This window comes from Apteryx mantelli, chromosome 12, assembly GCF_036417845.1.
Source record: "Apteryx mantelli isolate bAptMan1 chromosome 12, bAptMan1.hap1, whole genome shotgun sequence".
Classification (NCBI taxonomy): Eukaryota; Metazoa; Chordata; class Aves; order Apterygiformes; family Apterygidae; genus Apteryx; species Apteryx mantelli.
The window spans coordinates 14,417,061-14,441,818 of record NC_089989.1 but is presented as its reverse complement, the minus strand read 5'-3'; the positions used below and the strand labels follow the sequence as shown (position 1 = coordinate 14,441,818).

Genomic DNA, 24,758 nt, shown 5'->3' with positions numbered 1-24,758 from the left:
TGGCTTTTGAGTAAAGCCCTGCCAGAAAACCAAGCAGAGATGGTCAGCACCTGAGCATACAGACAAAAGAAAACATCTCTGTGTTGCTGCAGCTCCACAGCATGCCTGCACATCTCTGGCAGCCTGGGATAGAGGGGGGGAAAATGAGAGGGCAAGAGGGATGATCCCAGGTTTGAACTGCTTTCCAAGGAGACAAGTAAGGCAGAAGCCAGCAGGACAAAGTCAGAGGAGACAGGGCTGGGGCATACACAGCTTTGACCAGCATAGAGGAGAATAAGAAGCAACTGTTTACAGCTTCTTCAACATGGAAATGAAGGGCCACCGAAATAAAGACCCACAGTTAGGGCAGGGGAACTTTGGGGGTTTATGGGTGCAAAAAGAAATGATGAAAATAAGAGGTGGGGAAAAAAAAAACCCACACTGAGGTCTAACAAAGATGTCAGTTCCAGTTAGCTGCAACTCCCCAGCCGCTGGGAAAGCACTGGGGAGAAGAGTCATTAACTTCCCTGGGCAGATGCTGTCAGCCCTGCTGGAGAAGGATGCAGGGCTGCACAGCCCATGGTCTGAATGGTTATGGGACAAGGTGAACCAGCTTTCACGAGGCACTCCTAGCCCTTCTGCCTGCTGGGTAGCCCCAGCGCTGGCTCCAGCTTGCTGTAGCTGGGCAGGGGACAGGAATGGCTTGGTCAGCAAATGCTTCCTCCCTGCTCTAACAAGCACCAGGTCCCAAGACAGGGCTAGGAGGGCCCCCAAAGCCTTTCTCCCACTCCCTCTGTTGTGGCCCGGACCAGCTCTACTTTCACTGGCACTGTCACATCATACCTGTTCTCCAGGCCCAGTCTCCACATCCCTCACCAGCAATGCACCCAGTGCTTCATTATCTCATTCTTAGTAAAGTATCCCTAAATTTAGCTTCAAGCCAAAGACATCTGAAATCTAGCACCTCTTTTATGCACGCAAGGTACCTACCTTGAAGAGAAGAATAGGACACAATGCAAGAGGAACAGCATAAGTCATCACAGAACCTCTCTCAGGTTTCTCTTCTCAAGGAGAATTAACTATACTTCATTAAATCCCCACCCACCCGCCCAAAAAGCTTGTTTTTCAGCCCTCTGGTCCCTCTTCTCAAGCTCTTCTGGACTCTTCAGCTGCTCCACATCGTTCTGCGTGCAGGGCACAAACACCACATCCAAAACAGGGGTCAGCCCCAAACAACGCAGGCAAGTAGCAGTGTGTACTCTGCAGGCATTTGCCTCACTCACTGTCCTAGGGAGCGGCATCGCTTTCAACACAGCTTGATGCTGGGCTTCACCCCACCACAGCCCATCTCTGCAGAAGGGGGACTGAAATCACCAGGCCAGAGCCAGCACCAAAGGCTTCAGAAGGGTTTGGGCACACCCAGCACCATAACCATCACTCTCGGGACCCAAGTCAGGCTCTCAAACCTGAGCTGCAATAGGGAGGCAAAATGCATAGAAGCCAGTTCTGTTAACAAGTGTGCAAAGTAGTATATTTTATTCCTTAAAGACATTTTAGCCAACACAGGTATTGAGGCTTCCAGCCTGCAGCAGCTGGAAATCAGAAACATCACAGATTTATAGGGTACAGGATTTTCTAGCATGGTACCTCAACAGTCATTTCCGTGCCCAGCTCAAATGGCTCTACTACATCTGCTACAGCCACAGGGCGAGAGGGTACTAGGAAGCTCCTGTCTCTGTCTCCAGCTAGGGAACACCAGACAGGTTCAACTTCAGTCCCATCAGTCTCCCCTTCTCCTGAAGGGAGCCAAGCTCCAGAACTTCAGGCTGTAGTTTTTCCAACCCTCAAATCACTAGGCAGACCAGTTTCAAAAGAAGAAAGCCCCTACAGTCTCACTTAAAAATGAAATCATACAAAAACATTCCACACCAACATCTGCCAAGAACAGAGGTCACAGCAGTACACCGATCTCCCCATTCCCAAATGGGGCAGAGGGATCACCCCCAACACACACCCCTCCCCAAGCCAGTCATTTAGTGCACAAAGTCACAAGTCTAGAAAAGCACAGTGGACTTCCATGTCCCGAACCAGGGCAAGGCAGAACATCCCCAAGCTTGTCTGCAGTTCTCCCCAACCCAGGCCTGCAACGGAGGGAAGGCAATTAATTTGATAACGAACATACAGCCACTCTACAGCAATACAGACCAGGGCCTGCTTTGCCCTGTGCATGTTCCCTTGGCTGAAACCACACACTTGGAAGAGGACAGCAATCCCCACCACCTCGCAAAGCAGTCCCTGGCCTCCTCCGAAGGTGCCAAGGATGATGGAGGGAAAGGAGCAGATTGCTTGTCTGAACTCTGTATTCATTTAGGAAGAGAAACTCATCTTGGAAATCAAGAACCACGCTTCTTCCTGCAGGAAGTCTTTTCTTTATTTGCAGCAGGTATAGAGCTGGTCCAGGTCTCTTCTCTCTGCTCTTGCTCCTAAATGCTGCCCTGGAGGCTCCAGATGGATATCTGAGATACTCTCCCTGCATTTTTAGCTTGCAGCTGCATTCAAGGAGCACTCTTCAACCTTAAGTCAGAGACCCCAATAGCAGTAGCAACTGCAGAGCTCTGAGCAGGCCAAACAATAAGAAAAATCCCTGTTTATTCTGCAGCAAAGGGAGAAGAAACATACTTGGATAAAAGAGGGGTAAACCAGTCCAAACCCTAACCAGAGGCTTGGCCTCCTGTTGGCTTGCTACAATGCCAGGATTCTTCCCAGGGCAGCTTGTCTCATCCACTACGCAGCATTGGGGCTTCGCAAACAACACTAGCCCCTCTGCATGGCAGTGGCTGCACACAGCTTTGCACCCAGGCTCTGGGCAAGTGCTCTCCATCCTCCTTGCTGACCAGCTCCCAGGAAAGACCTGGCATCTCACTGCAGGAAGCTGTCTAGTTTGACTTGGCTGCTGCTGGAGGAAGATACTGAAGGAGCAGCAGACACTGGCCTGGAGACATTCTTCCTTTTGCTCCTCACTGCTATCGGACGGATTTCTGTTAGGTTTGTCTGAAGGTAAAACTGTCAAGGAAAGTAAGACCGAGGCCCAGGAAAAAAAAGAAGCAATCTAGTACCTGCTCCAGATGAGCCAGGATCACAGAACTGGGGCCCAGCAATATGTTCCCACCCAGAGAAAGAAGAGCTCCCGGCAGGACAAACAGGGCCTGGACTTGGCTCCCTACCCACAGCAGCAGAGCTTGGACATACTCCAGTCCCACAAGCCAAGGAACGCTTTCCACTTCCATGTCATCCCTTAGCATTAAAAAAATAATAATAATAATAAAAAATAAATAAAAGAAAAACCCAGTGTCTAAGCATCTCCATCAGAGCGTTGTATTTCAAGATCTACGCTGGGTTTGAGAGTGAGCACACTGTGCTGGGAAAGTCACAGCAGCCAGAACCTGTGGCCTTCCACAGCACAGAGCTGCTCTTAGAGCAGCGAGTCTTTAAGCCACATCACACCTTTACAGATCCTCTTCAGAGACAAAAGTGGCAAAAAAAACATCACTGAACTGGAAAAGCTCCTGGCCAGTCACCATCTGCAGCACCAAAGATGCAGCTCATGCTAACAGAACAGCAGCATTATACAAACCAGCACCCTGCAGAGCACTCGGGCTTAGAAATGAGGTGCTCCTCCACCAGCCCTGTGTGAGAAGCAGCACTGCAATGGCCATCCAGCTTCTCCATTACATCCCAGGCTGGCAGCACGGGAGCAACTGGGCACATTTGGCCCCAGAAACCTGGCTCAACCCAGTGGGCTCCCACAACCAGTGGGAGACCTCTGGGCCGCCACAGCAAGGATGTGGCTATAGAAACCCAAGGCTTCCCAAGGTGGTCATGGCTTATGATTGATCACTTCCTTTGTTTCAGCCTCCTGGTTCTCTACAAAGGGCAAAAACACTGCAAAACAGCACCAGGACCTAGAACAGCGCCAGAGCAGTAAGTTCAACACACACGCCTCTGACAGCGAGCTAGCCCCCAGGTACTGCTGGGGAAGCCAGGCTGAGGGGGCAGCCTACGGGGACACAGCTCCTGTGTTGGGGAGAGGGGGTCAGGACAGCTGGCTCCCCTCCTCTGGGTGAGCTCAGCTCAGCTGCTCCTCACCTGCTGCAGGGTTGCCACCAGGAGAGGCACAGCCGAACAGTAATGTCCTGCGGGAATGAAGCTGTGGGCTGTGCTGCCTGGCAGGCATGCGGCTGGGAAGACGCTGCACTAAGCTGCTGCTCCACAGACCCCCAAGGGTGTAGGCAGCCCCCGCAGAGCATACTGATTTCTAGTTGATGTGTTCCTCTGAACAAATATCTACTGATAATGTTCTCATTGGGTTTAAGTGTGGGCTCGAAGGCATCAAGTACCTTCAGGCTCACTCCCAGAGCGAGTGCAGCAAAATCTGATGGTTACTTGAGGGTCCCAGCCCCAATTTGGGGAGCCCAGCCCCATTCAACAAATGGCTGGGACAGAACAAGAGCAGCAGAGCAGAGGTTTCCCCACAGATGCGACTGCTGTGCAGGCTGTAGGAAAGGATACAGGCTGTATGAACTTCGTTCTGCCTCCCAAGCCATCGTACCCCACTCTCACCTAGGAAAGAGAAATAAATGTGTCTGGAGCAGCATGACAGAGCCTTGGCTACCTATCCATGTTGGTTAACGGGAAGCAGGGGAGCCTAGCAGACCACAGATCTGCAAAGGGGTTACAAGCACTTGGAAACACTCAAACACTTGTACTATGTCCTCACCCGAGGGGCAGAAAAAACAAAAAGCAAAAACAAAAAAAACACCCCACACACCCAAGGGTATGAGTAGAGTTTAGGTATCTTGGGCACCTTCTGAAGCAAGCTGAGCCTTCCAGGGAGCAGCAAGACTTAGGATTTTGTGCCTGCGACTGAGGCATACAAGGAAAACACCCAAAGCTCCAGGGAGGTGGAGGAACAGGGCATGGAGGGTCATTTAATCTGCTGCCAGATAGGGAACGAGCATCTGTCATCCCTGGAGCTCTGCAGGAGTGGGAAGTAGCCAAGTCACACCCCAAGATTTATTTTCCACACACTGTATTTGGCAAGATAAAAGCCTCATTCACGTCTTCCATTAGGGTCACTTCAGGACAGAGGTGTACAGTACCAGCCCTTGACAAGCTCACCAACTAGACAGTCATACTCACAGTGCCCACATGCTTGTGGGGACCCAGCAAGCTACCCGAGGATGTCTTCTTCAAGAGAGCAGAGTTCCTGATAAATGCTGGCAGGAGTCCTTTAAGAGCCTCATCCTCCAAGTCATCTGCCCAGTTCTGTCCCACAAAATAAAGAGGAAAGCCCTGTGACCAGCACAATCTGGTGACTTTAATTCATGTACAGGCAGCATTAATGATGCAGACAGCTACTTAGGGTAACAGTTACTCCCATATCACAGCTCAAGCCAGAGAAGTGAAGCTTCAAACCTCCCACCGGGGCTCACTACTAGGAAGAGCAGTGCCTAGGAGGAAGCATGTGCGCCCAGCAAGCCTGGGAGACCAGCCCCCTTGGCAGACCCCATGACCCATGTGATCAGACCCACGTTGTGCATTTGCCAAGCACATCTGAGATGGAATAATCTGCAAGAAGCACACAGGTCCCCATCCTCCTTCTCCTGGCCAGAAGGAGGCCAGGAGGCGCCTCTGACACAGCAATAAAATGTTTCTAGGAGACAGTCAAGCAAAGCATTTCGAAGCATGTACAGTGGTTCTACAGATGGGCCAGTCTATGGTCGCAGCATCTTCTATGTGGCCGAGTCAGTCTGTTTCTCAAGCCTATTAACAGCATAATTGAAGAGGTGATACAGAAAACAAAATTAGTCCTTTTACCTCCACTGTTTCCTTCAGAGCTTTCTTTGACAGATTTACCACAGGAGGCCTGTAAGAGACCCAAGGAGCAAATCAGCAGAGATTTACTGTCCAAGCAGAGCTGGCAAGGACAGACAAGGCCAAGCAAATAACGATGAAACTTGTAGCGCGATATCAGGCAGCTGGAGAGCTATCTGATCTCACACAGCAGCTTCCAAGGAGCAGAGACTTTGATCTCATTTAGAAGCAGAAAGAGGAGAGAAAACTCACGGCTTTTTATCCAGCTTCTGTCTTTTCGCAGGGCTGGAAAGAGATCTGCAAGGCTGATGTTCAGGGGTATCCACATCAAAAGTGGCATCTAGATTGATCTCATCGCTGTGGGCTGGGCGATGGAGCTTTGGGTGCCGCAGTTCCACGGGAGTGGGGCTGCGAGGACATACAAAGCATCAGCTGTCAGGAGGCCACCGGCTGCCAGCCAACAGATGAGGAAGACAGAGGTATAAGTTACACTACTTAGTTACAAGACAACAGTGGGAGCAAGATCAGACCCCATCCTGCTGTACAAGTCCCCAAAAGTACAATCCAAAGCCAAGAGTTTATAGTCAATGTCCCAAACTAGCGTTCACTATTGAGCAGCATGTGCAGCAGCAGCACCAAGGAAAGGCATTGGTGCACTGCTGCTCAGTATACACAAGCCAGCTTGCCGTACTGGGGTGACAACGCAGGCTCCCAGAAAGGAAGGGCTTGATAAAAATGCAAAGGATGCTGTTTTTCAGGCCAAGCCTCCATCAGGCTGGGTTCCTCTGCCTGGCAAAGCTCTCTGGTCCCCAAACTCCAGGGCACGCTCCCTGGAAGGCCAACTCTGAGGCATGAGTGTGAGGCCACCAGAACAGCAGCTTCCCTGGCAGGACATGGCAGCAGAGTTTGTCAAAATCTAGTCCTTTCTTCCATCCCTTTCTGACCCAAACCTTCCAAAATACACACTTCCAGGTAAACCAGACACCACCTTGTCAGCAACAGGAGAAAAAACAGGATACAAGAAGCAAGACGACTGCGCTACTGTGATGCCTGCCAGACTAGTGTATCTCTGCCTCCCCAGCCACTACCTAGTTAAACTGTCAACTCTTGCTTTGGACCTGTCTGTACCTGAGGATGCACTTCACTAACCTTTCAAAGACTAGTCGGCTCAGTGTCTCTCTGGTTACAGATGGCACTTTCAGAGTATCCTGCAGGATTTCTATCTTCTTCTTCAAACTCTGGAGGGAGGAAGGAAAGCAGACAGTGAAATAAGAAGAAATTTTGTAGCAGATACTCTTGCCTCTTCCATAGTCCAGCATCAGGTGGAGCTCAGAGGTGGGTCAGATAAAAGGAGACAGGGGGCTAGGTAAGCTGAGCAAATAGCAGCATGACTCCTGGCTTTGCAGCTGCAGGCCATGGCCAACTGCCAGTTACTGCAGACTGAGGAATGATGTTCTCACCAAGATCTCCTTATCTGCATTCTTCAGATCCTTCTGGGTGCTTTTTAGCTCCTCCTTTGTCTTCTCCAACTCTGAGACTGTTTTCTGCAGCTGCAGAATAAGCACCCCCCAGGAGCAGAGGGCTGGTTACAACGCACAGGTAAGGAAAACCACTGATCCCCTCCAAGAACAAGTACACTGCAGCACACTCTACCTTCCCCTGTTTCAGGGCTCAATTTTCCTGTGGCACTGTCCCTGACCAATCTTTCCTATCTCCAAGCAGTTCATAGCCAGCCCTTTCCTCAAGCTGCCTGCAGAGGGATCTCCAAGGCTGCTTGCCTAACACAAACCTTCATATAGTATTTTCCAAGCATTTATGCCTAATGGTGACAGCTTTTCCATGGTCTAACGCTGGGTGGCTGCATTCTGAACTCCAGCAGGACTTTGGACATACCAAGTTAAAGGAACTACGAACACAGGCTGGACCACCGTTGTGCATGGACAAGCCTGATTCAGCAGGGAAGCACAACACAAGCCAGGTGTTCAAGCTGGTCTGGTACCACATCAGGGACTTCAAGTGAGGTCAGGAGACTACCATCACCTTGTGGGCTGGCCCAGAGTCAGCTCTCCATCAGCCAAGGTAACAGAGTCCAGAGCTCTAACTGTACCAACTCGTGTCCTGCTGACCCCAAGCTAGTGACTGCAATGTGGCAATGGTCCAGCCAGAAACAGGCCAGTTCCTGCAGCAGCACCTCATTTAAGGTGTTAAGTTGCTTGGGGAGCTGCAGGGCAGTCTGAAGAGATCCTCCTTCTCCATTGCTTTTGAGGGCACTGCAGCAGCTATAGCTGGGTAACAAAAAGAAAGCAAATCCACCCAGATTCTCTCACTTCATGAGCCTGGACTCAGGCATGCCCCAGGGGATACCAGAGCTATCTGTGCCTCAGAAAGCAGAGCCATGCACATGCTCTTTGGGGGGACTTGCAGCCAAAACTTACAGAAAGTGATTCCTGACCTGAATGAACAGATCGCAGCAAGGCCTGGAGCAGGGGGAGCACAGCAATAGAGACACATCAGCAGCTCCAAGCTTTGCATCAGGTCAGCTCCAAGTCCAGCAGACCTTCACAGCTCTGAGCAGAATCAGCCCTGGGAGGCTCTGGGCAGAGCCACCTGCATGTCCTCACCACACTCTGGACTCTCTCCTGCCTAAGACCAGCATCACGCTCAGCTGTTTGACAAAACAAAGGCAGTACTGCTTCTGGAGCCCGGAGGAAGCAGCTGAGTGCCTGTGTGGTGCTGTGTTCAAGTCCAAGCTCCCTGCCAAACTCAGCCTGGCTCTGCACATGCTGCCGTGCCAGGGTCCCCAGAGACTGCACTCCTGACAACAGCCCCAGAGCTGCTCACTCACTAAGCATCACACCCTGACCCAAAAAAACCAGTCTGACACTTCCACGTCACCCACAGCACTTGAGTAGTGCTCAGTGAGGGAAGGGAGTCACTGCAGAGGGCTTAGATAACGGCTGTGGAATGGGATCTTCAGATCAGTGCCACCCTTGTGACTCTCACCCTTTCCTTTTACCTTGCTACTGACAGAAAACACCTCCTTCTTCAGCTTCTCTGCCATCTCACTAGATATCTTCCGAGCCTCCTTCAAGTTTTCATATTCCCTGAAAAAAGACCACAACAGAGTCACGTGCTGCTCATGCAAGAGGACTGAGTTAGAACTTCTCAGAGACAACCCAAGACCCTTGTTTTGAAGCTCTGCAACTGCAAAACCACTGAATAAAATCCAGAACACAAAAAGCTCTTCAAGGAACAGAGCTGAGTGAATCACTGACCGGCAGTGTGTCAAGCATACCACTACACTGGGGAAAAAAAAATTAACCTGCAAAGGATATCATGCCCAAGCACGTGGAAGGACATGAACAGAGCTCAACAGCAAAACAGAAACCGAATCCAAAGATATTTCAGTTGCCAATGGAAGAGGGATGGACAGACAGAGCAGCCTCCACACTGAGAGCAAACGGAGGACTTTGCTTTAAGTGACCTTTCAGAGACTTCACACTATTGGCCATGCACGTTCATTCCCCAATTACGCCACAGGGACACTTGCCTCATTACAGCTTTGTATCAAAGCTACAATTATTCAGCTGCCATCAGAACGGACCCAAAGAAGCTGTGGTTTTGCCCAGCAGGACCAGATGGATTTCCAGGTAGGGGATGGCAGCACAGCAGATTTAGCTTCCAGTGATCAGAGGGCACACAGAGCGCTTCAGGCCACAGCTGCCCAGCACGATGCAGCACAGGGCACAACTCCGAGCCCCTCATCCACTCATTTTCCCCCAGGCATGAGCAGAGGAGAACTGAGGGAATAATAATCACCTCCTAGGTGCACTGACAACTCTGGAGACCGTTCCCATGGTGACATATGTGTCACTGCAGTGACAACGGGAACAGTTCAGTGTGGCAAGCTCCAATCTAGGTCCCCAGGACTTGTCAGTCAAAGCCCAGTGGAGGTCCAAACAGGCAGCAAGGGCCCCACAAAGCACGTGTGCCTGCCAGTACTCAGCAAATGGAGTTCTCTCCGTGCACATTCAGGATGGCACAAGCTGGCTTTGCCAAGCCTGTAGCACCTACTTTTTCAGTGAAACACAGTAGACTGCAAGCTGTTCCACTGCTGCCTGCCCAACTCCCATCTCTCGGATCATCTCCTCCACTTCGGGGCGCTGGCTCTGAAGCAACAGTTCGATCCTGCAAACGATACCCCCCTCCGCTCATGAGTCACAAACAGACTGGGAAAGGAACTGGAGTCCTCATTCCTCCCATGAGCTTGTGCAGTCAAAACTCCTGCTGCAGGCAGGCTGAATGTGGTAGGGGATATGGACTGACCAGAGATGGGGCAGCCATACATACACACACACACACACACACACACACACACACAGAGCGCTTGGGACCTCTCTCCCTGCGGCTGACTGGGTACCTGGGCTGGGATTCAGGCTCTGCCCCAGTGTCCTCTCTGGTAACACACATTGCACAGGGCCATGCTGGGAGTACTAGAGATGAAGCCAGTCTGCAAACAGTACCATGCCTCACTGCTATTTAGGGAAAACGACTGTCTGGAAAGGAAGCAGTGGCAAGAACACGGACAGGCAGGACCAGCAGGGGCAGGCCTGCTAATGCAGCAGTTTCCAGTCTTGCAGCATAAAAAGACCCAGCAATCTCAGCACATGGAGCTGGATGATGCAGCAGACACAGCAGGACTTCTCGCTCCCTCTCTGAGGAGGGGAGAAGCATGCAGCCCAGCCTGCAAAACCCAGGGAGAGCCTGGGATCTCACCGCTCCATGGTTCTCAGTTTGTTCCGCAGACGGCGGGCCTCCTCCTTTGAACTTCTGTTATCCTCCTGCTGCTGTTCCAGGAATTTCATCTGTTTCTGCAGAGAAGCAAGTGCGCACAGACCGTTAGAAAGGCTCCAGGGATTGTTAGAGAAACATCCTGGCTTATGCGCACTGCGGGCAGCTGGGAGCATACATTGGCTCTCAACACTATCACCACCTCAGCAGCCCAGGATTAGAGATTTGAGCTCCCTCCCTGCTGCACCCCTAGCTCTGCTCCTTGCGAGCACAGCAGGGTCTCAGCACTAATCACAAGCTGAGTCTGGCATTGAAACTGTGTTGTATCCTCCTTTCTGCCGGGAGCATTTGTGGGGTTGTGCATTACTCTGTCCTCAGTGACAATTTGTTTTTCAACAGCAAGGTAGTCCAAGGCAAATAAATCTTGCTACTGCGTTCTCCTGCATATATGGCTCAGCCCTTTGCTTTAGCCTCCTAGTTATCCTAGCCATTAACTGCTAACAGCATAAATAGAAATGCTGCACTGGTCTCTTCTAGGAGGTCTCACCCAAAGAGGACACCCACCTGGGTGCTCTCCTCACCCAGCCTGCAGAAGCTCCAGATCTATTGCAGGCATCACCTTTCTAGGCTCTCCAGTAACAGGCAGCATCAAGAGTGAACCTCAGCTGAACAGAAAAAACACAAATCTGCATTTGGCAGAGAGCGTGAGAAAGCTGCCCTGAATTAGCACCCTTTCGACATAGCTGTGTTGTCTAGGTGTGTGTGCGCCCAGTCACCTAGCACACAAGCTTCAAAAGGTTCTGGGCCCGGTTTTAACACAATGCTGACTCCAGGGAGAAGGCTGGCCAAAGACTTAAGCCTCTTAAGGTCTAATGTTAAGCTCTCTTTCATATAGAAGTTAAAGGATTTTATCTGCTTCCTGCCAAAGAAACCAGAGAGGTGTGAAACTACTAGGACTTTGCAGAGGGACAGCATTCCTGACTCACATGTTACTCTTGCTTCAGCAGAGCCCACCTTTGCTTGTTCCTAGCCAAAGCTCTCCCCATGTCAGACCCCACAAGCAGTGTTTTGTGCCAGGCTGGCATGAAGCTAGGGATGCCACTATCTGAAACACAGCAGCTAACTCTCACTCCAGAGGTTCAGCAGCAACAACAGCACTAGCAGACAACAGGAATGGCTCGCAGCTTGTGACCATGACCTGTGCCACAGCTAGGTAAGCCTGCATCTGTACTGCAGAAGTTTAGTGCTTTAATCTTTATATGATGCAGTATTAGACTTTGCTTGGCATTCAGCTAGGGAACCCTGTGCACCACAGAAGACACCGCCAGGTCCCTAACCCTTCTGTCCTGCCCAGCTTTTATTAAAAGAACTTGAGCATACACAGAGGGTTTTGTAACAGGCAATGCAACCACAGAGCCTCCTTCTAGAATGCCTGGCAGGAAAGCCGAGCAGAGTGTCCTTGAACTGAGCAGCAAGCACCAGCTTCTACTTTCACGGTTGTTTTTGCAGGAGTAGGAAGCACTAGTAAACACAGACTATCCTGCCACTGGTACACCTGGGATGCCAAAAGCATCTCATGCGTGACCCAGACTCAGGCTGCCTTTACAACCAAGCAGCTTGGATATAATCCCATGGTCAGGCAAAAAAGCTTGTGCTAGCCCATGGCAAGACCTGTGCGGCATTAATCCCTCACCGTATGTCCCCTTCTGCCCTGCGACAGCATCACATTGCTAGCATCAGGGAGACCTACTGGACTGGTTCCTCCCTGGAAGAGCCCAGTCATTTTGGACATGGCATATAGCAAGTAAGCACAGATCCATATGATCCATCTACAAGCTCTCCTGCTGGCCATGGGGCCTTGCAGGTCAAGGGAGACCCCTCTTCCAAAGGGAAGAGATCTTGGAAAATGCAGTTCACCTCTACTCTCCCTTTCAGTTCGCAGCTTGCAATCCCACCTGGCCAAAGTCTGTCTGCTTGTCACAGCCAGCCTCATCTTCATCACACAGTGGAGACAGCCCAGCCCTCTGCCAAGGCAAAGTCACTCTGCTCACATCCCAATGAAGACATCCCAACGAAGTGGATCTTGCACTTACCCCACCCCACCACCACACTTGCTGTTTATGCACCATACATGACTACGCACTGAGTCACTGCACACTGAAACCCTACAGGAATATTTGATCCCTGGACATCACACATTACTAACCTAACCAAAGGAAAGCCCTAGCAACAGAACAGAGACAGGAGAGTTAGCTGGATCAAATCCCACTCAGCTGAAGCTCCCCCACCATATATTTCCGTTTGATTTCCTCTCCAATCAAACCACGAAGCTAATTTTCCTTGAATCCCGCTCGGCCTAAACCCATTTCAGAAGAACATTCTACCGCAGGGAGCCAGTGTTTCTGCAATGGGGCACTGGGGCTGATTCCCACACTCAGTTCATGCTGGTACCTTTATGAACAGTGCTGATGCTTCATTAGCAAGGCTCAGCCAGCTTCCCCCAGGTTGGGCTGGCATCTCTCCCCCACCTCTGCCCTTAAGCACACAGCCATTTGTGAACCAGCCACACACCTGGCTTTCATGCCTCTGAATCACCTGGAGCGCAAAGCGCATTCCCTACCTCCAGAGACCAGTGACACCACTTGCTTTGGATTAATAAAGCCAAAATGAAAACCTAACTGCAGCTCTGCTGCCTTCCTGGCATTCAGAGAGATCAAGGTGACAGGAGTCTCAGGGCACCGGACCTAAACTCCCACCAGCACCAAGCCATCTGGTCTCTGCATCAGCAGGGCCTGTGCAGAACTTGAACAGAACTAACACCAACCGAGCAATGGATAGAGCCAGAGTCTCCGCGGGGGGTGAGAAAGGTACCTTCAGAGAGGAACACAGCATCTCCGTCTCTCCCAGCACCTTCTGGAGCGACTCTATTGTGGCGTTGCGCACATCCAGAGTGTCCCTCAGCCCATCCATGACGGCTTGGCATTCCCGCTTCTCTTTCTCTGGAAAAGAAAAGGAGTCATGGCCCAGCAACCCAAACTTCAGCAGCCCCACGAACAAGGGCACTATCACAACAAACACTGCTTGTTGTCCCAGGCTCCAGCTTGCTAGGGCTCAGCCATTCCTGTAGAGAGCCATTTCCCTAAGTGCCGTCAGCAACAGGGTCTGAGCTGAGCAATTGTTTCTCCCACTGCCAGCAGGCTTCAAGATTTCCTCCAGCAAAGATAACAAGTTCCCTTTAATAGCTTTCCTATGCCAGCCCTGCTAGCATTAAGCTGGTGCATCTTAACTCTTGCATGCTCTCAAAGCAAAGCTTGCCCAGGGAGAGCTGTTTTCTCAAGTTAAACTGAGCCATCACAGCTCGAGAGCTGAGCCTGTTCTCTCCACACGGAGCCTTACACGGTGGCAAGCACTTCGGAGGGCTGTTGGGGCAGCTGCGTACGGTGACACTGTGCCTATGCGCACAGCAACCACGCTGCTGCATCATTATGCTGCTGCCACTTCCCTCCCCACAGCGCAGAGGGCACGAGGCAGTAACACAGACCTCCGCTACGTGTTGGGAACACCAAAGGACACGCAGCGGCTGAAACGGATTCTTGAGAGGTCCCACTTTTTGCAGGTCACAAAGCCCAAGCTTCAGTTACCCCTTTCCCTGCCACGCAGATGATCCAGGAACAAGGCACATGCCTTGGACCACCAAAGAGAAGGGTGGGAAAGTAACACCAGATTCGGTTTGTTTTGGCAAGATGGGAAGAAGAGCTGACAAAGTGACAACCAGTATCAGGAGCTGATGGACCTAAAGAGAGTACACCCAGCATCACCGGAGAGCTGAAATACGTCGTGCCATGGCAAAAAGCAGCAATCCCTTGGTCTAAGAGTGCTGAGGAAAGTCCTCAGCTCAGCATCTTCCGCCTTTGCTAAAAATCCTCTATGGCTTCAGTCTGTCTGACAATACTGGACAGCAACTCAGCACCTTTCCAGAAGCTATTTCTCCTTCCAAGCAATCCAGTTTCAAATTGTGCCACCATGTCCCATAGAAGCAAAAACAGCAGTGCAGCTTGACTGCTGGATCAGACAGTAGAAGAGCCAGGTAGGACTGGGGAAGAAAAGGAGGAACATATACTAGCAAAGGCACATAGGTAGCTAGAGGAAGTGGCTGTGGAAGCAAGGATTTCTGTCTTTGTAAAGCATTTTTCTCCACCGATCTGAATAGCCCTTCCTCACCTGAGGCAGTACAGCCTGCAGATGCTCCCCTGGGATGCAAGGACCCCACACTCACCAGAAGAGTTAGGGCTTCCCCCTCCTCCAGTTTCCAGCTGCCCAGAGGTGGGTAGCAGGAGTGAAACCTTCCCGTGCTGCAGGAGGGAGTTTTCAGCTATTCAAAGCACCTCCCACAGTGCCTACTAGGTCTGCACGGAGCTCCATACCTCTAGAGCCATTTGCAAGCTGATCAGAGACTGGCAATTACAGCTACTCTACAGAGCAGGAAATATCTTTAAGTGAAGAATTTATACACAAGAACCACCAGAGAGCAGAGTGCCCACAGCAAAGGAGGCAGGAGGTGGGAAGGAGCTTCTTGCTTCCAGCATGAAAAGAACAGAATGGGACAGGGAATGTCAAATCCAACCTCTACTCACCAGGAGCCGAGAAGATGAGCAGGCCTTCAGGCAGTTTTTCTTGGATAAAATCCTAGCAAGAATCCCAGCCACTTTCCCCAGAAGATCTGGCTCTCTACCAAGTCCCTAAACTCAGTCGAGCTGGCAGGAAAACAGGCCTCAGAATAGAGACGTGCAGACTGTCCAATTCTGCTCTTAGGCTAAGGATTGAATCCTCAATCTACTGGCTATTCATGTCTGTCTCGTGCTTGCAGGGAAGGCAGAGGAAAGACGACTCTTGGGGCGTGAGTGAGCCCCCAGCATCCTTTAAAGAATTTTTTCCTTCTGCTAGTGCATGTCTTTGGATTTCTGTCACTCAGACTGACATTTTCCTTTCGCTGCTCATGACTCATGTTCTGATGACAGGCTGCCTACAGAAGATGCTTAAAACCCATCGACAAGTCTCCAGGGCTTTTGCTTTTCCTGCCTCCCTCAAACATCCTCTAAAATTAAAAATGAGAAAATGGAAGTGCACACACTGAACTCCGTCTGCTCTTGGAGCAACACATGTGGCACTGCAACAGTCAGACAAGCCCAAAGTCTTCCCACCGCTGCTTGGGCTCCAGATTTACCCCCTCATCCATTAGAAGTAATGAGCAGTTGCCATCCGCAGCTGTGTTTCCCAGTGAGCAGACCACGGGTTCTGCTTTCAGCAAGCCTGCTCCAGCAATAGCTGTGCTGCACTTATATAGCTCGCAATTAGGATACACTTGCGGAGGGCACCTCAGTTACTGGACAGCTGTGCCAGGCTCTGAACCCTGGGTCTGCCATGGAGGCTTTTGTATAGCTTTAGGAGGGGTTCTTGTCAGAAAAAGCTCCGCAAGAAGCTGCTCCAGCAAAGCAGTTCCAGCCAGCATCATGCCCTCAGTTTCAGAGGGAGGCAGGCTCTGTATACAGGTCTTTCAGGTCCGGACAAAGCACCTAACACAGACAGAGCCCAGACCCGCTGATCGCGGGCTGCCGATCCCCTGCAGGCAGCTGGCACTCACCTTTCATGGAGAGCTGAGCCTTCGTCTTGTCCAGTTCATTCTGAAAGGCAACACAGAGAGCCCGATTAGGAAACATCCTGCAGAGAAGCTTTCACCATACCTTGACAGTCACAGCAGCCCATTTGCACTGACCAGGTGCTAAGAACAGAATGCAGTAACAGCAAGCACCAAGTTACAAACAAGCATTATCACAGGAACGCAAAGAGCACCTCCAACTGGCATTCTTCAGGGGGAGCAGAGAAGATCCCAGTCTCATCTTAGCCTTGTCAACCTTGTGTTTCTCACGCTGTCAGTCATCTTGTTTTAGCTGAATAATTTTGGAAGGCTCTCAGGGAAACACAGGAAATCAGACAGGAAGAATTTTTATAACGTTTTACCTAAACAAGGCAATAAGGCAGGGATGTTGCCAGACTAACTGGATTGAGGGTTAGGAGCAATTAATCTAGTTGCTGTGGTGCTTTTAAATTGGGTGCAGGTGGGGGAAATGAGGGCATGTTCAAACATCTGAAAAGGTAACAAAGCATACTAACTCGCATTCTGTTGGACACCAAATCACTGCAGTTCTGGATGCTGATGTGAGCTGACAGCTAGCTTGAATGGCCATAAACAGATCACTGATAAATGAATCCATGCCAAACTGAGGCAGCATAACATCTCATGAACACCACATGGGGCTGGGGAAGATCAGATGTTTCTAACATCTTCATTAAGGATCAGAAAGAGGGAGCAAATACCACGCAGTTTAAATTACAGATACTGAAATAATATGACTTGTGAACACTGGCAAAGAGCCAAAGGAAACATAGAGAAGTCAGAAAGAGAGTCAAAAAAATTAAATCTTTCCCTGGAGAAAAATACATGAAAGACGATGAGAAAAACGCAGAAGATGACTTGAAAAGCTGCGTTACAGAGAGCTGCAGAGGAAAGCACAGAACAAGTCAGGCAGGAACTGCAGTGGAATAAAACCACAATAAAATGCCAACAAATACTGAGGCAGAGCACACAAATCTGTGCAACCTGAAACGCTGCATGCAAATCCAGTCTGAGAATAGCAGTACCAGTGACCGCAGATCTGACAGGACCAGAACGCCTGCTAGTGACAATAACAGCAGGAAGTAGAATATAGGATCTAAAGCTCCCGTACAGCAGAAGGGACTAAACGTAAAGCCTAGCAGAGCTGACTTGGATTTGCCCCCGGGGCAACAATAGTTGGAGGGCTGATGGTGGAATTAACTCTGCTGCAGGAAGTATTCTGAAGTAGCTTCCTCAGAGCCCTATTCGGGAACGATTCGTGAACTCACAAGATGTGCTAATTAGCATGATAGGAAAGAAATCCTGGGCTACTGCAAGCAGCTATGTAACATTACTTCATTCATCAACTTAAACTGAAATCCCTCATCCTCCACCACTGCTACTAAAGGCTGCTTCCAATTTCACTGCTCTGATGGATAGAAGCTCTCTTCCCTCTGCCAGACTGAATTACAAGACAACATTTTTGCAAGATCAGATGAGTATATCCTGAGCACAGACAGCTGTCCTCCCAGGTTTCTACCCTCCCTGGTAAAACTATCAGCAGGAATCCTCCTCCTCCTACCTCCTTTTTGCCAGGCTGAACAAGCCAAAGTCTCCTCATTGCCTTTGCAAGAAAGGCTCTCAGCTCCATAGGTCACAAGCGACTGGAAGCATCAGATTCCAGACAAGCTTCACTGTGGTGTTAGACCCTGAAACCAACTCCTCTCCTGCTCTTGGAACAGCCACATGGAGATTATTCTGATCAGTGAGGACCATGTTTAAGAGCAATACAGGTCAAATCCAGGCTCAGCACGAAGAAAAGCTTCCCAAAAGAGAGATGTCAAAACAGCATTCAACCTGTAGCCCACAGCTACTCCAGGGAACCGAGATGCCTTCAGTGTTTTAGTTAAAACAGATGCCTGGGAGTGGGAAGCAGAGTAGTGCCAGCACTCTTTTGACCCAAAACATTTCAGAGCAGAAGCGAAAGTGGAAAGAGAATTATTATCTGAAAGATAATTTAAATAATTCTGCATCAACAAGAAGATGTTTCAGATGAGTATGTAGTTTTTCAAACCTCTTATAATTGCATGCACCACACTGGTTCTCAGAGGAGCATCCCAGGCTCGTCTCCCCCAGAAGACAAGCAGGCCACTCTATGCACAGCTTTCTGGCATGTCAAAGCACACTCCTTTCCCCCAGTCCAACCCTTTCAAGGCAGGAGGCCAAATGTTCATTTTGGGACATCTACAGGCTGCACAGATACAGCTCCAATGCTTGCAGAACTAAGTACCACACTGTGGCCAGGCACTTTGAGGGACAGGCTGTGGAAGGAGAGAAATGCTGGATTTGGGGACTTTTTCAAATGAAATCACTTCTGGCTCAGGAAGTTGCCAATTCCTTTCCTAGCATTCAAGGATCTGGGTAAGGCCCACTATGTGCTTTCTTGGCTGAACTCTTCCCCAAGCCAGAAGCAGATACCCCATCACTGAGAGAACACCAGTGTAGATGGAGTTTTAATCTCACCACAGGAGTCATTCATGCTCTTAAGGTGTTCCTTGTCGTCTAAGAACGAGGCAGCACGCAAGACTGAACTGGTCACAGACCAGCTTTGGCCGAGCAGTGACACAGAGCAGGACATGTGACAGTAAGTACAATTACAAACTAATTAGGCTAATCTACAAAGAAGATATTTGGTTCTTTCCCATTAAATAGTGACCTCAGTTTCCTAATTAGAAAGTTGCACACTTAGGGCTAGATGTTGTTCTGATTAAAAACAAAACAAACTCTTCAGGAGCACAAGCGCTTTGGTCAAGAGTAACCCCACAGTCTTGCCCATGAGCAAGGGAGCAGTTCTTCAGCACAGCCTGCACAGAGGGGAAGGCTGAGGGAACCCATCTTAGATCCTGAGGTGGAGATGAGGGGGAACAGAAAACGTTCCTAGGGAAATTTTCTCCAGTCAACCCATTTCTGAGTCACTCTTCTATTGTGGGAACAGATCTGAATACACACTAAAGGCAACATTTATCTGCTCTAAGCCATTGTGCTTTGTATCTCAGGCATACGGCTTCCACAAGTGCTCAAAGATGCTTTTTCCATTTCCTCTGTGCACGCACGCTTTGGCCTTCATTTTCCTTATTAATGGTCTTCGAGGATGACAGTTCGCTACTGACATTACAGTCTGGCTTGCTTTATTTTAAAAACATATGATATACATATAGCAGTTGCCATGACGATGCTAATTATGGTAATTGCTGCACATGCTGCTTCTAAACACAAGAGGGTACAAGCGTCCCATTATACCAAGGTCAGCTTGATTTTTTTTTTTTTTTTTTGGAACAGTTAACTCCAGCACACAAGGAGCCATACTTCATCCATATGAACTCAGGAGGAGCATACAGAGCAACCACCCTGTATTAACCCCTTTTCATCCCCAGCAGAGCCTTATACCTAAGGGTGGCACTTGTAGAATGTTACCCAGCACCCCACCTCCAGCCAGGATCCCCACGGCGATCCCATGTCAGCACTGTCCCCTCCCCTGGCCAGTACAGGTTCAGACAGTCCATTTTCTAATTCCTCTTGGGAAACCTAGACCTTATGATCACCCTGCCCTGCTTTCTTACTACTACATGCAAATGATCTTCCCTGCACAGAAGTGAGCACACAGTGCTTTCCCCGACAACCCCTTCTGTCCAGAGCGGTTAACAAGACTCACACACAACAGAGCCACGGACACCTGCAGCAGTTCACTGACTTCTCCTGCCTTTCAGGAAAGCTCTGTATCCTCATCTCCCCCACAACCACTGACGGGAGCTTCAGGACCCAAGGGAACAGAAGCAGTTGGGTACTTATTTGATGCTGCTTCAGGAGACTTCCAGGCAAGGTGAGAACCATAAGGAAGAGCAATGAAGCTGAAGAGACTTCTCAAGTCTCCGTCTGAGATCAAATCAGGGATAACTCTGAACCATCACATGGAGACTTCCTTAGAACAGAGGTCAGACTGGGTGAGGACCAAGATAGAAAACAGAGACAGACGGGAGACAGATCTGCTTCATGTCTGAAATGTGAGCACGGCCCAGCGAGCACCAGCTCAGGAAGCAGCTATTGGCAACAGACTGGCAACCTAGGCCGTGCTCCCGAGCTGCTTGCATGAAGTGTCATACAGCAGAAGAACCCAGTCAATATACCTGTAAGCTCTCTGCATCCAGTGCTGTCTGCTCCTCCAGGGCAACATCAAAGAACAGCTTATTGATGATGTGTCTTTTGCTGACCTAAACACAGGAGACATGAAAGAGGTTTAGGGGCACAGATATGGAAACACAGCTGATATGGAAAACAACTGCAGAGGAAGGAGGTACCACCTTGTCACAAGACCACAAAAGGCAAGTCAGATCTCACAGTTGACATCATTACGGACAATACTCTGCTTTCACTCATCAGCACAGCAGCACACCCCTACCCAGCCTTGGGATCTTGACTCCAGCCAAGCTCCTGAACTTGTAACAGAAAGATTCAGGCACTTCTGAATCAAGTGCAGTCTGTTCTCTGGCAGCTAAGGCCCAAGCAGCTGACGCTGAGCTAACATGATGCCAAATCCTAAGACAGAAGTACGTGCTGCTTTCTGCAGGCAGAAGGTGCTGTAATTGAATTTGATAGCTCTCCACACCTCCCCCATGCAGTTACAGCTTTGTGTTTTAAGTATTATATACAGTCATGACACCAGCTAATTGCATAGTTACTGCTACATAAGATGTTATTTCGCGATAACTCCATGGTAACCCAGAGATGTAAGAGGCAGTGAAGAACAGAGGGAATCAACAAGTCAGGGAAGGAACAAGGGCCAAGACCTTGAGAGGAAGAAAGAAACATGAACACAGAATAAGCCCAAGCTACAGTTGGCTAAAAACCTACACCTTAGCATAAGCCAACATCTGCAGCCACTTCAAGCCAAGACCTACTAGTGACATCAAGGTTGAGAATACAAAGGTCTCCAAAGAAGTTCAGTTCCTGATTAAGCCACTGGATACCCAAGCCTTAGTTTCCCATCTCAAAAGCAAAGAGCATCCATCTCTCCCAGCTTTTGTTTTCCCTGACTAGGAGCTGAGTGGTCCAAAGCAAGGACTCAGCTATAAGAATCATGCCCAATAGAATGGGCTCCTTACCTAACGGTACCAAGAAGGGTAACCCAGCACTGCAAGTCTGAGGTCCTGATTAATTCCTCTCAGCCCTTTCTTTTCATTATGCTGATACTTAATTTACTCAAATAAAAGCCATAAAATCCCAAAGGCTCTTTGCAGAGCAGCTACAACACAGACAGCAGCAGGGCACCCTCGGAAACCACTCCCTCTGATCAGAAGGGTCATTGGTGGGAGTCCAATCCCTAAGCCTTCGGGGAGATATTTTCAGTGAAGACCACAAGTGACAAAGTTCCCTCCACTTCATGCCATCAATGATCCTTGCCCACAGCTCTTCAATGCCATTTGCAGAGTATCACGTCGTAGACATATAGAGGTGTACATAGGTGATAGCTTTACCTGGATTCTGCACTGAGGACAAGTCCGGCTTGGTGCTGTATCAAACCACTGAATGAGACTGAGGAAGGAAAAGAAAACATATGGTGAATCCTTACAATCCAGGAGCACTGCTCCCAAGGGCCACCCCAGCAACTCACCAAGAGACAGAAAGCTGCATCTCCTGTTTATAAGTTAAAAACAGAAATGCAAACATTTAGTCCAGAGGTGCAGCTAATGGGAACTACATGTTCCAGCACACGCACTCCACCTTCATCTTGGAGACAATTCCCAGCTGAATTTAGCGTGCAAGCTTCTCTCTTTACCAGGGCAGAATTTTTACACAGCTCAGATCTCCCAGCAAGAAAGTCCTTGAACAACAGTAGCTTCACAGGAGTGGATGGATTGACACACAGAGCAGTACAAGAGCTGCTATATCAGGATATGACAGCTGAGAGGTTCCCAGTTCAGCCAACTCCAAAGGGTGCCACCTGGCATCAAACATGCTCATTGCCACCATGCATCAGAGTGAGGGAGATTGGGCCAGTCTCTTCTCAGAGGAGATGAATACAAGCCTTTGGGGCTCCCCAGGAGAGCTACTAATGCATTTCACAACCAAGCCTTCACATCACACTTGGAATGATTTATTTTTGGAGCAAGGTAACAATTTGGATCTGGTAGATTGAGCTTGGATGCTCGCTCTCCCTCCTCTGTTGATTTGTAGATAAGAATGAGCCATAGCTGTGCCTTTGGTTAAGAAGTGACCATCACACCTGCAAGCGATGGTCCCTCTCCAAGTTAGTTAACTGGAGAGAAAAGCAAATGCGCACTTCCTCACCACACAGAATTTATTTCCGCAGAAGAACCATTTCCTTCCAACACAAACACACTTGCAAAACAGTTCCAGCAAAAGCATGAAATTGCCTGGGAGGCTTCACTCGTAATCTAACACTGCTCCTTCCAGAGAGCGCACAGATAAACATACTGTGTAGGAGCAATCTGCTGGCACCATCCCTCTTGGAGAAGGGAGACCACAGGCAGAGGAGTGACAACACAGCTGAGTCCAAGACTCTGCAGCTTCATTTACTCTAGTAAATCTCTGCAGCAAAGCTAAAGAGTTGACACTATGGCTTCCAAAGGAGTCAGAGCCTCTGCTTCTATTAGAGACAGAGAGCGCTCTCAAGAACCAAATCAGAGCTGTGGGAAAAGGAGGTCACAGAAGATACCAGAAGCATGGTAAAACTCCAAAGCCTCCTTAAGCATAGGAGAGCAACTTGGACAGAAAAGCCTGATTAGAAGAGCAGGATCTTCTCTGAAACGTGCAGGAGGGGCTGCTAGGAGGAAAGGCTGTATGTGTTATCAGGGTTAGCACACAGGTGATACGAATCCAGCTACCACCTTACCTGGGAGGGGCACAACACACCAGGAGGGATGGGGGAACCTGGCTCACTGGGGGTAGCACTGCAAAGGGGGAACCCATCATCCCCCCAGCACACCCGAGATGGGCTTTGCAGGGACGGAGCTGCATCACTGCAAGTGCTCCACTGCGGACAGCTACCCCGGGCCACCGAGCAGCCACCCCACAGAGTGGCTGGACTAACTGGGGAAGGTAGAATAGCCATCACATCAAAGGGAAACACCCTTCTCCCCTTTCGACACCCTCAAAAACCACTTTTGTAACAGGGATCTTTGACTTGCCTGTCCACCGCCCTTATCCCCCAAATGCAGAGTTAGAGGGCCAGGATTTCATCCCAAACCAACTCATCCAGCCTGAGAGAAAGCAAGAAGCCTACACCCTGGCTCTGAAGCTGATGGCGGGGTTCCCCTGCAGGTGAGGATGCAGATGAGTTCCCTGCTCCCCATGGGCAGGGCTGGGGACAACGCCAAGCGCAGGGCCACACTCCAGTGAAGCTGTCCAGCAGGATGGCAGCACGGCAGACGGTGCGCGGCCACCACGGCACCCCCCGCAGCGCTCACCAGGCCTGGTGGAAGGTGTGACCGCAGGGCACGGCTGCCACATCCCGCTGGTTGTCGAAGAAGTCGGAGCAGATGGTGCAGTGGGCCCGGATGGGCATGGTGGGAGCTGTGTGGGGCCCGGCGCAGCTGGCAAGCGGAGGGCACACCGGCAGGGCAAGGGGGGGGGAACAAGGAGCACCAGGAAGGGTGCCGGCACCAGAGAACTGCGGTGGGGAGGGGGCACGACTCAACACCCGGTACCGGAGGGGAAGGTAAGAGGTCTCCTGCAGCAGAGGGAGGGGGACTGAGCACCCGGTAAAGGAGAGAGGCGCCAGGGAGGGGGCCCGGTACCGGAGAAGGGGGCGGCGGGGGCTCAGCACCGGAGCGGAGGGTGCCGGGAGGGCTCCCGGGATGGGAAGCCGGGGGGGATAGGGGAAGGGCTAGGCGCCCAGTACTGGGAGACTTGGGGGGTGGGGGAGGGCGCTTGGCACCTAGCACCGGAGGAGTGAGCCTAGGGGAGGCTGCCGGTACCGGACAGCGTGGTGGGGCGGGAAGGAAGGTAGCCGGTACCGGAGGACGGTGAGGGAGAAGGGGGCCCGGCAGCCGGCCCCAGAGCGGAGGGCAGCACCCGAAGAGGCCCGGGCGGCGGCGCAGTCCTCCGAGGCGGCCGCACGCCGCGGCGCAGTTCAAATCCGCCCGCGCGGGCACCGCTTCCGGCCCGGCCCGGAAGTGACCTCTGGGGGCTAGCGCGGGCCCCGCACCACCGCTTGGGGGCGTGGCCAAGGCGGGGGGCGGAGCTCCCGCGGGGGAGCCGGGTGGGGGCTGGCGGGGCCGAAGCGCCCGAGGCCGCAGGTGGCGCCATGTGCCCTGAAGCCTAATGGTGGGCTGCGTCCCCGCTCCTGGGGCGGGCGGGCTCCCCTTTTGGCCGCGGGGAGGAGGCGCCGCAAGGCCACGCTGCCTCTGCAGGCCGGCTTCTGGGTTTCCTTGTCACGGCCCCG

At 50.8% G+C, this 24,758-nt stretch overlaps 1 protein-coding gene across 1 annotated transcript; it reads right to left on the bottom strand.

Annotated features, from left to right (window-relative positions):
* Positions 1 to 1,502: 1,502 nt before the first annotated feature.
* On the bottom strand, positions 1,503 to 24,115 carry TRAIP (TRAF interacting protein). Its single transcript, XM_013951983.2, has 15 exons — positions 23,782 to 24,115; positions 21,829 to 21,886; positions 20,482 to 20,565; positions 16,286 to 16,325; positions 13,516 to 13,643; positions 10,630 to 10,724; positions 9,928 to 10,041; positions 8,870 to 8,957; positions 7,314 to 7,403; positions 7,003 to 7,091; positions 6,106 to 6,261; positions 5,857 to 5,905; positions 5,179 to 5,304; positions 4,549 to 4,599; positions 1,503 to 3,030 (listed from the first exon to the last, which is right to left on the bottom strand). Exons 1-15 carry the CDS (start codon positions 23,877 to 23,879, stop codon positions 2,899 to 2,901), a joined length of 1,398 nt encoding a protein of 465 aa, XP_013807437.2. The 5' UTR covers positions 23,880 to 24,115; the 3' UTR covers positions 1,503 to 2,898.
* Between the last annotated feature and the right edge of the window lie 643 nt (positions 24,116 to 24,758).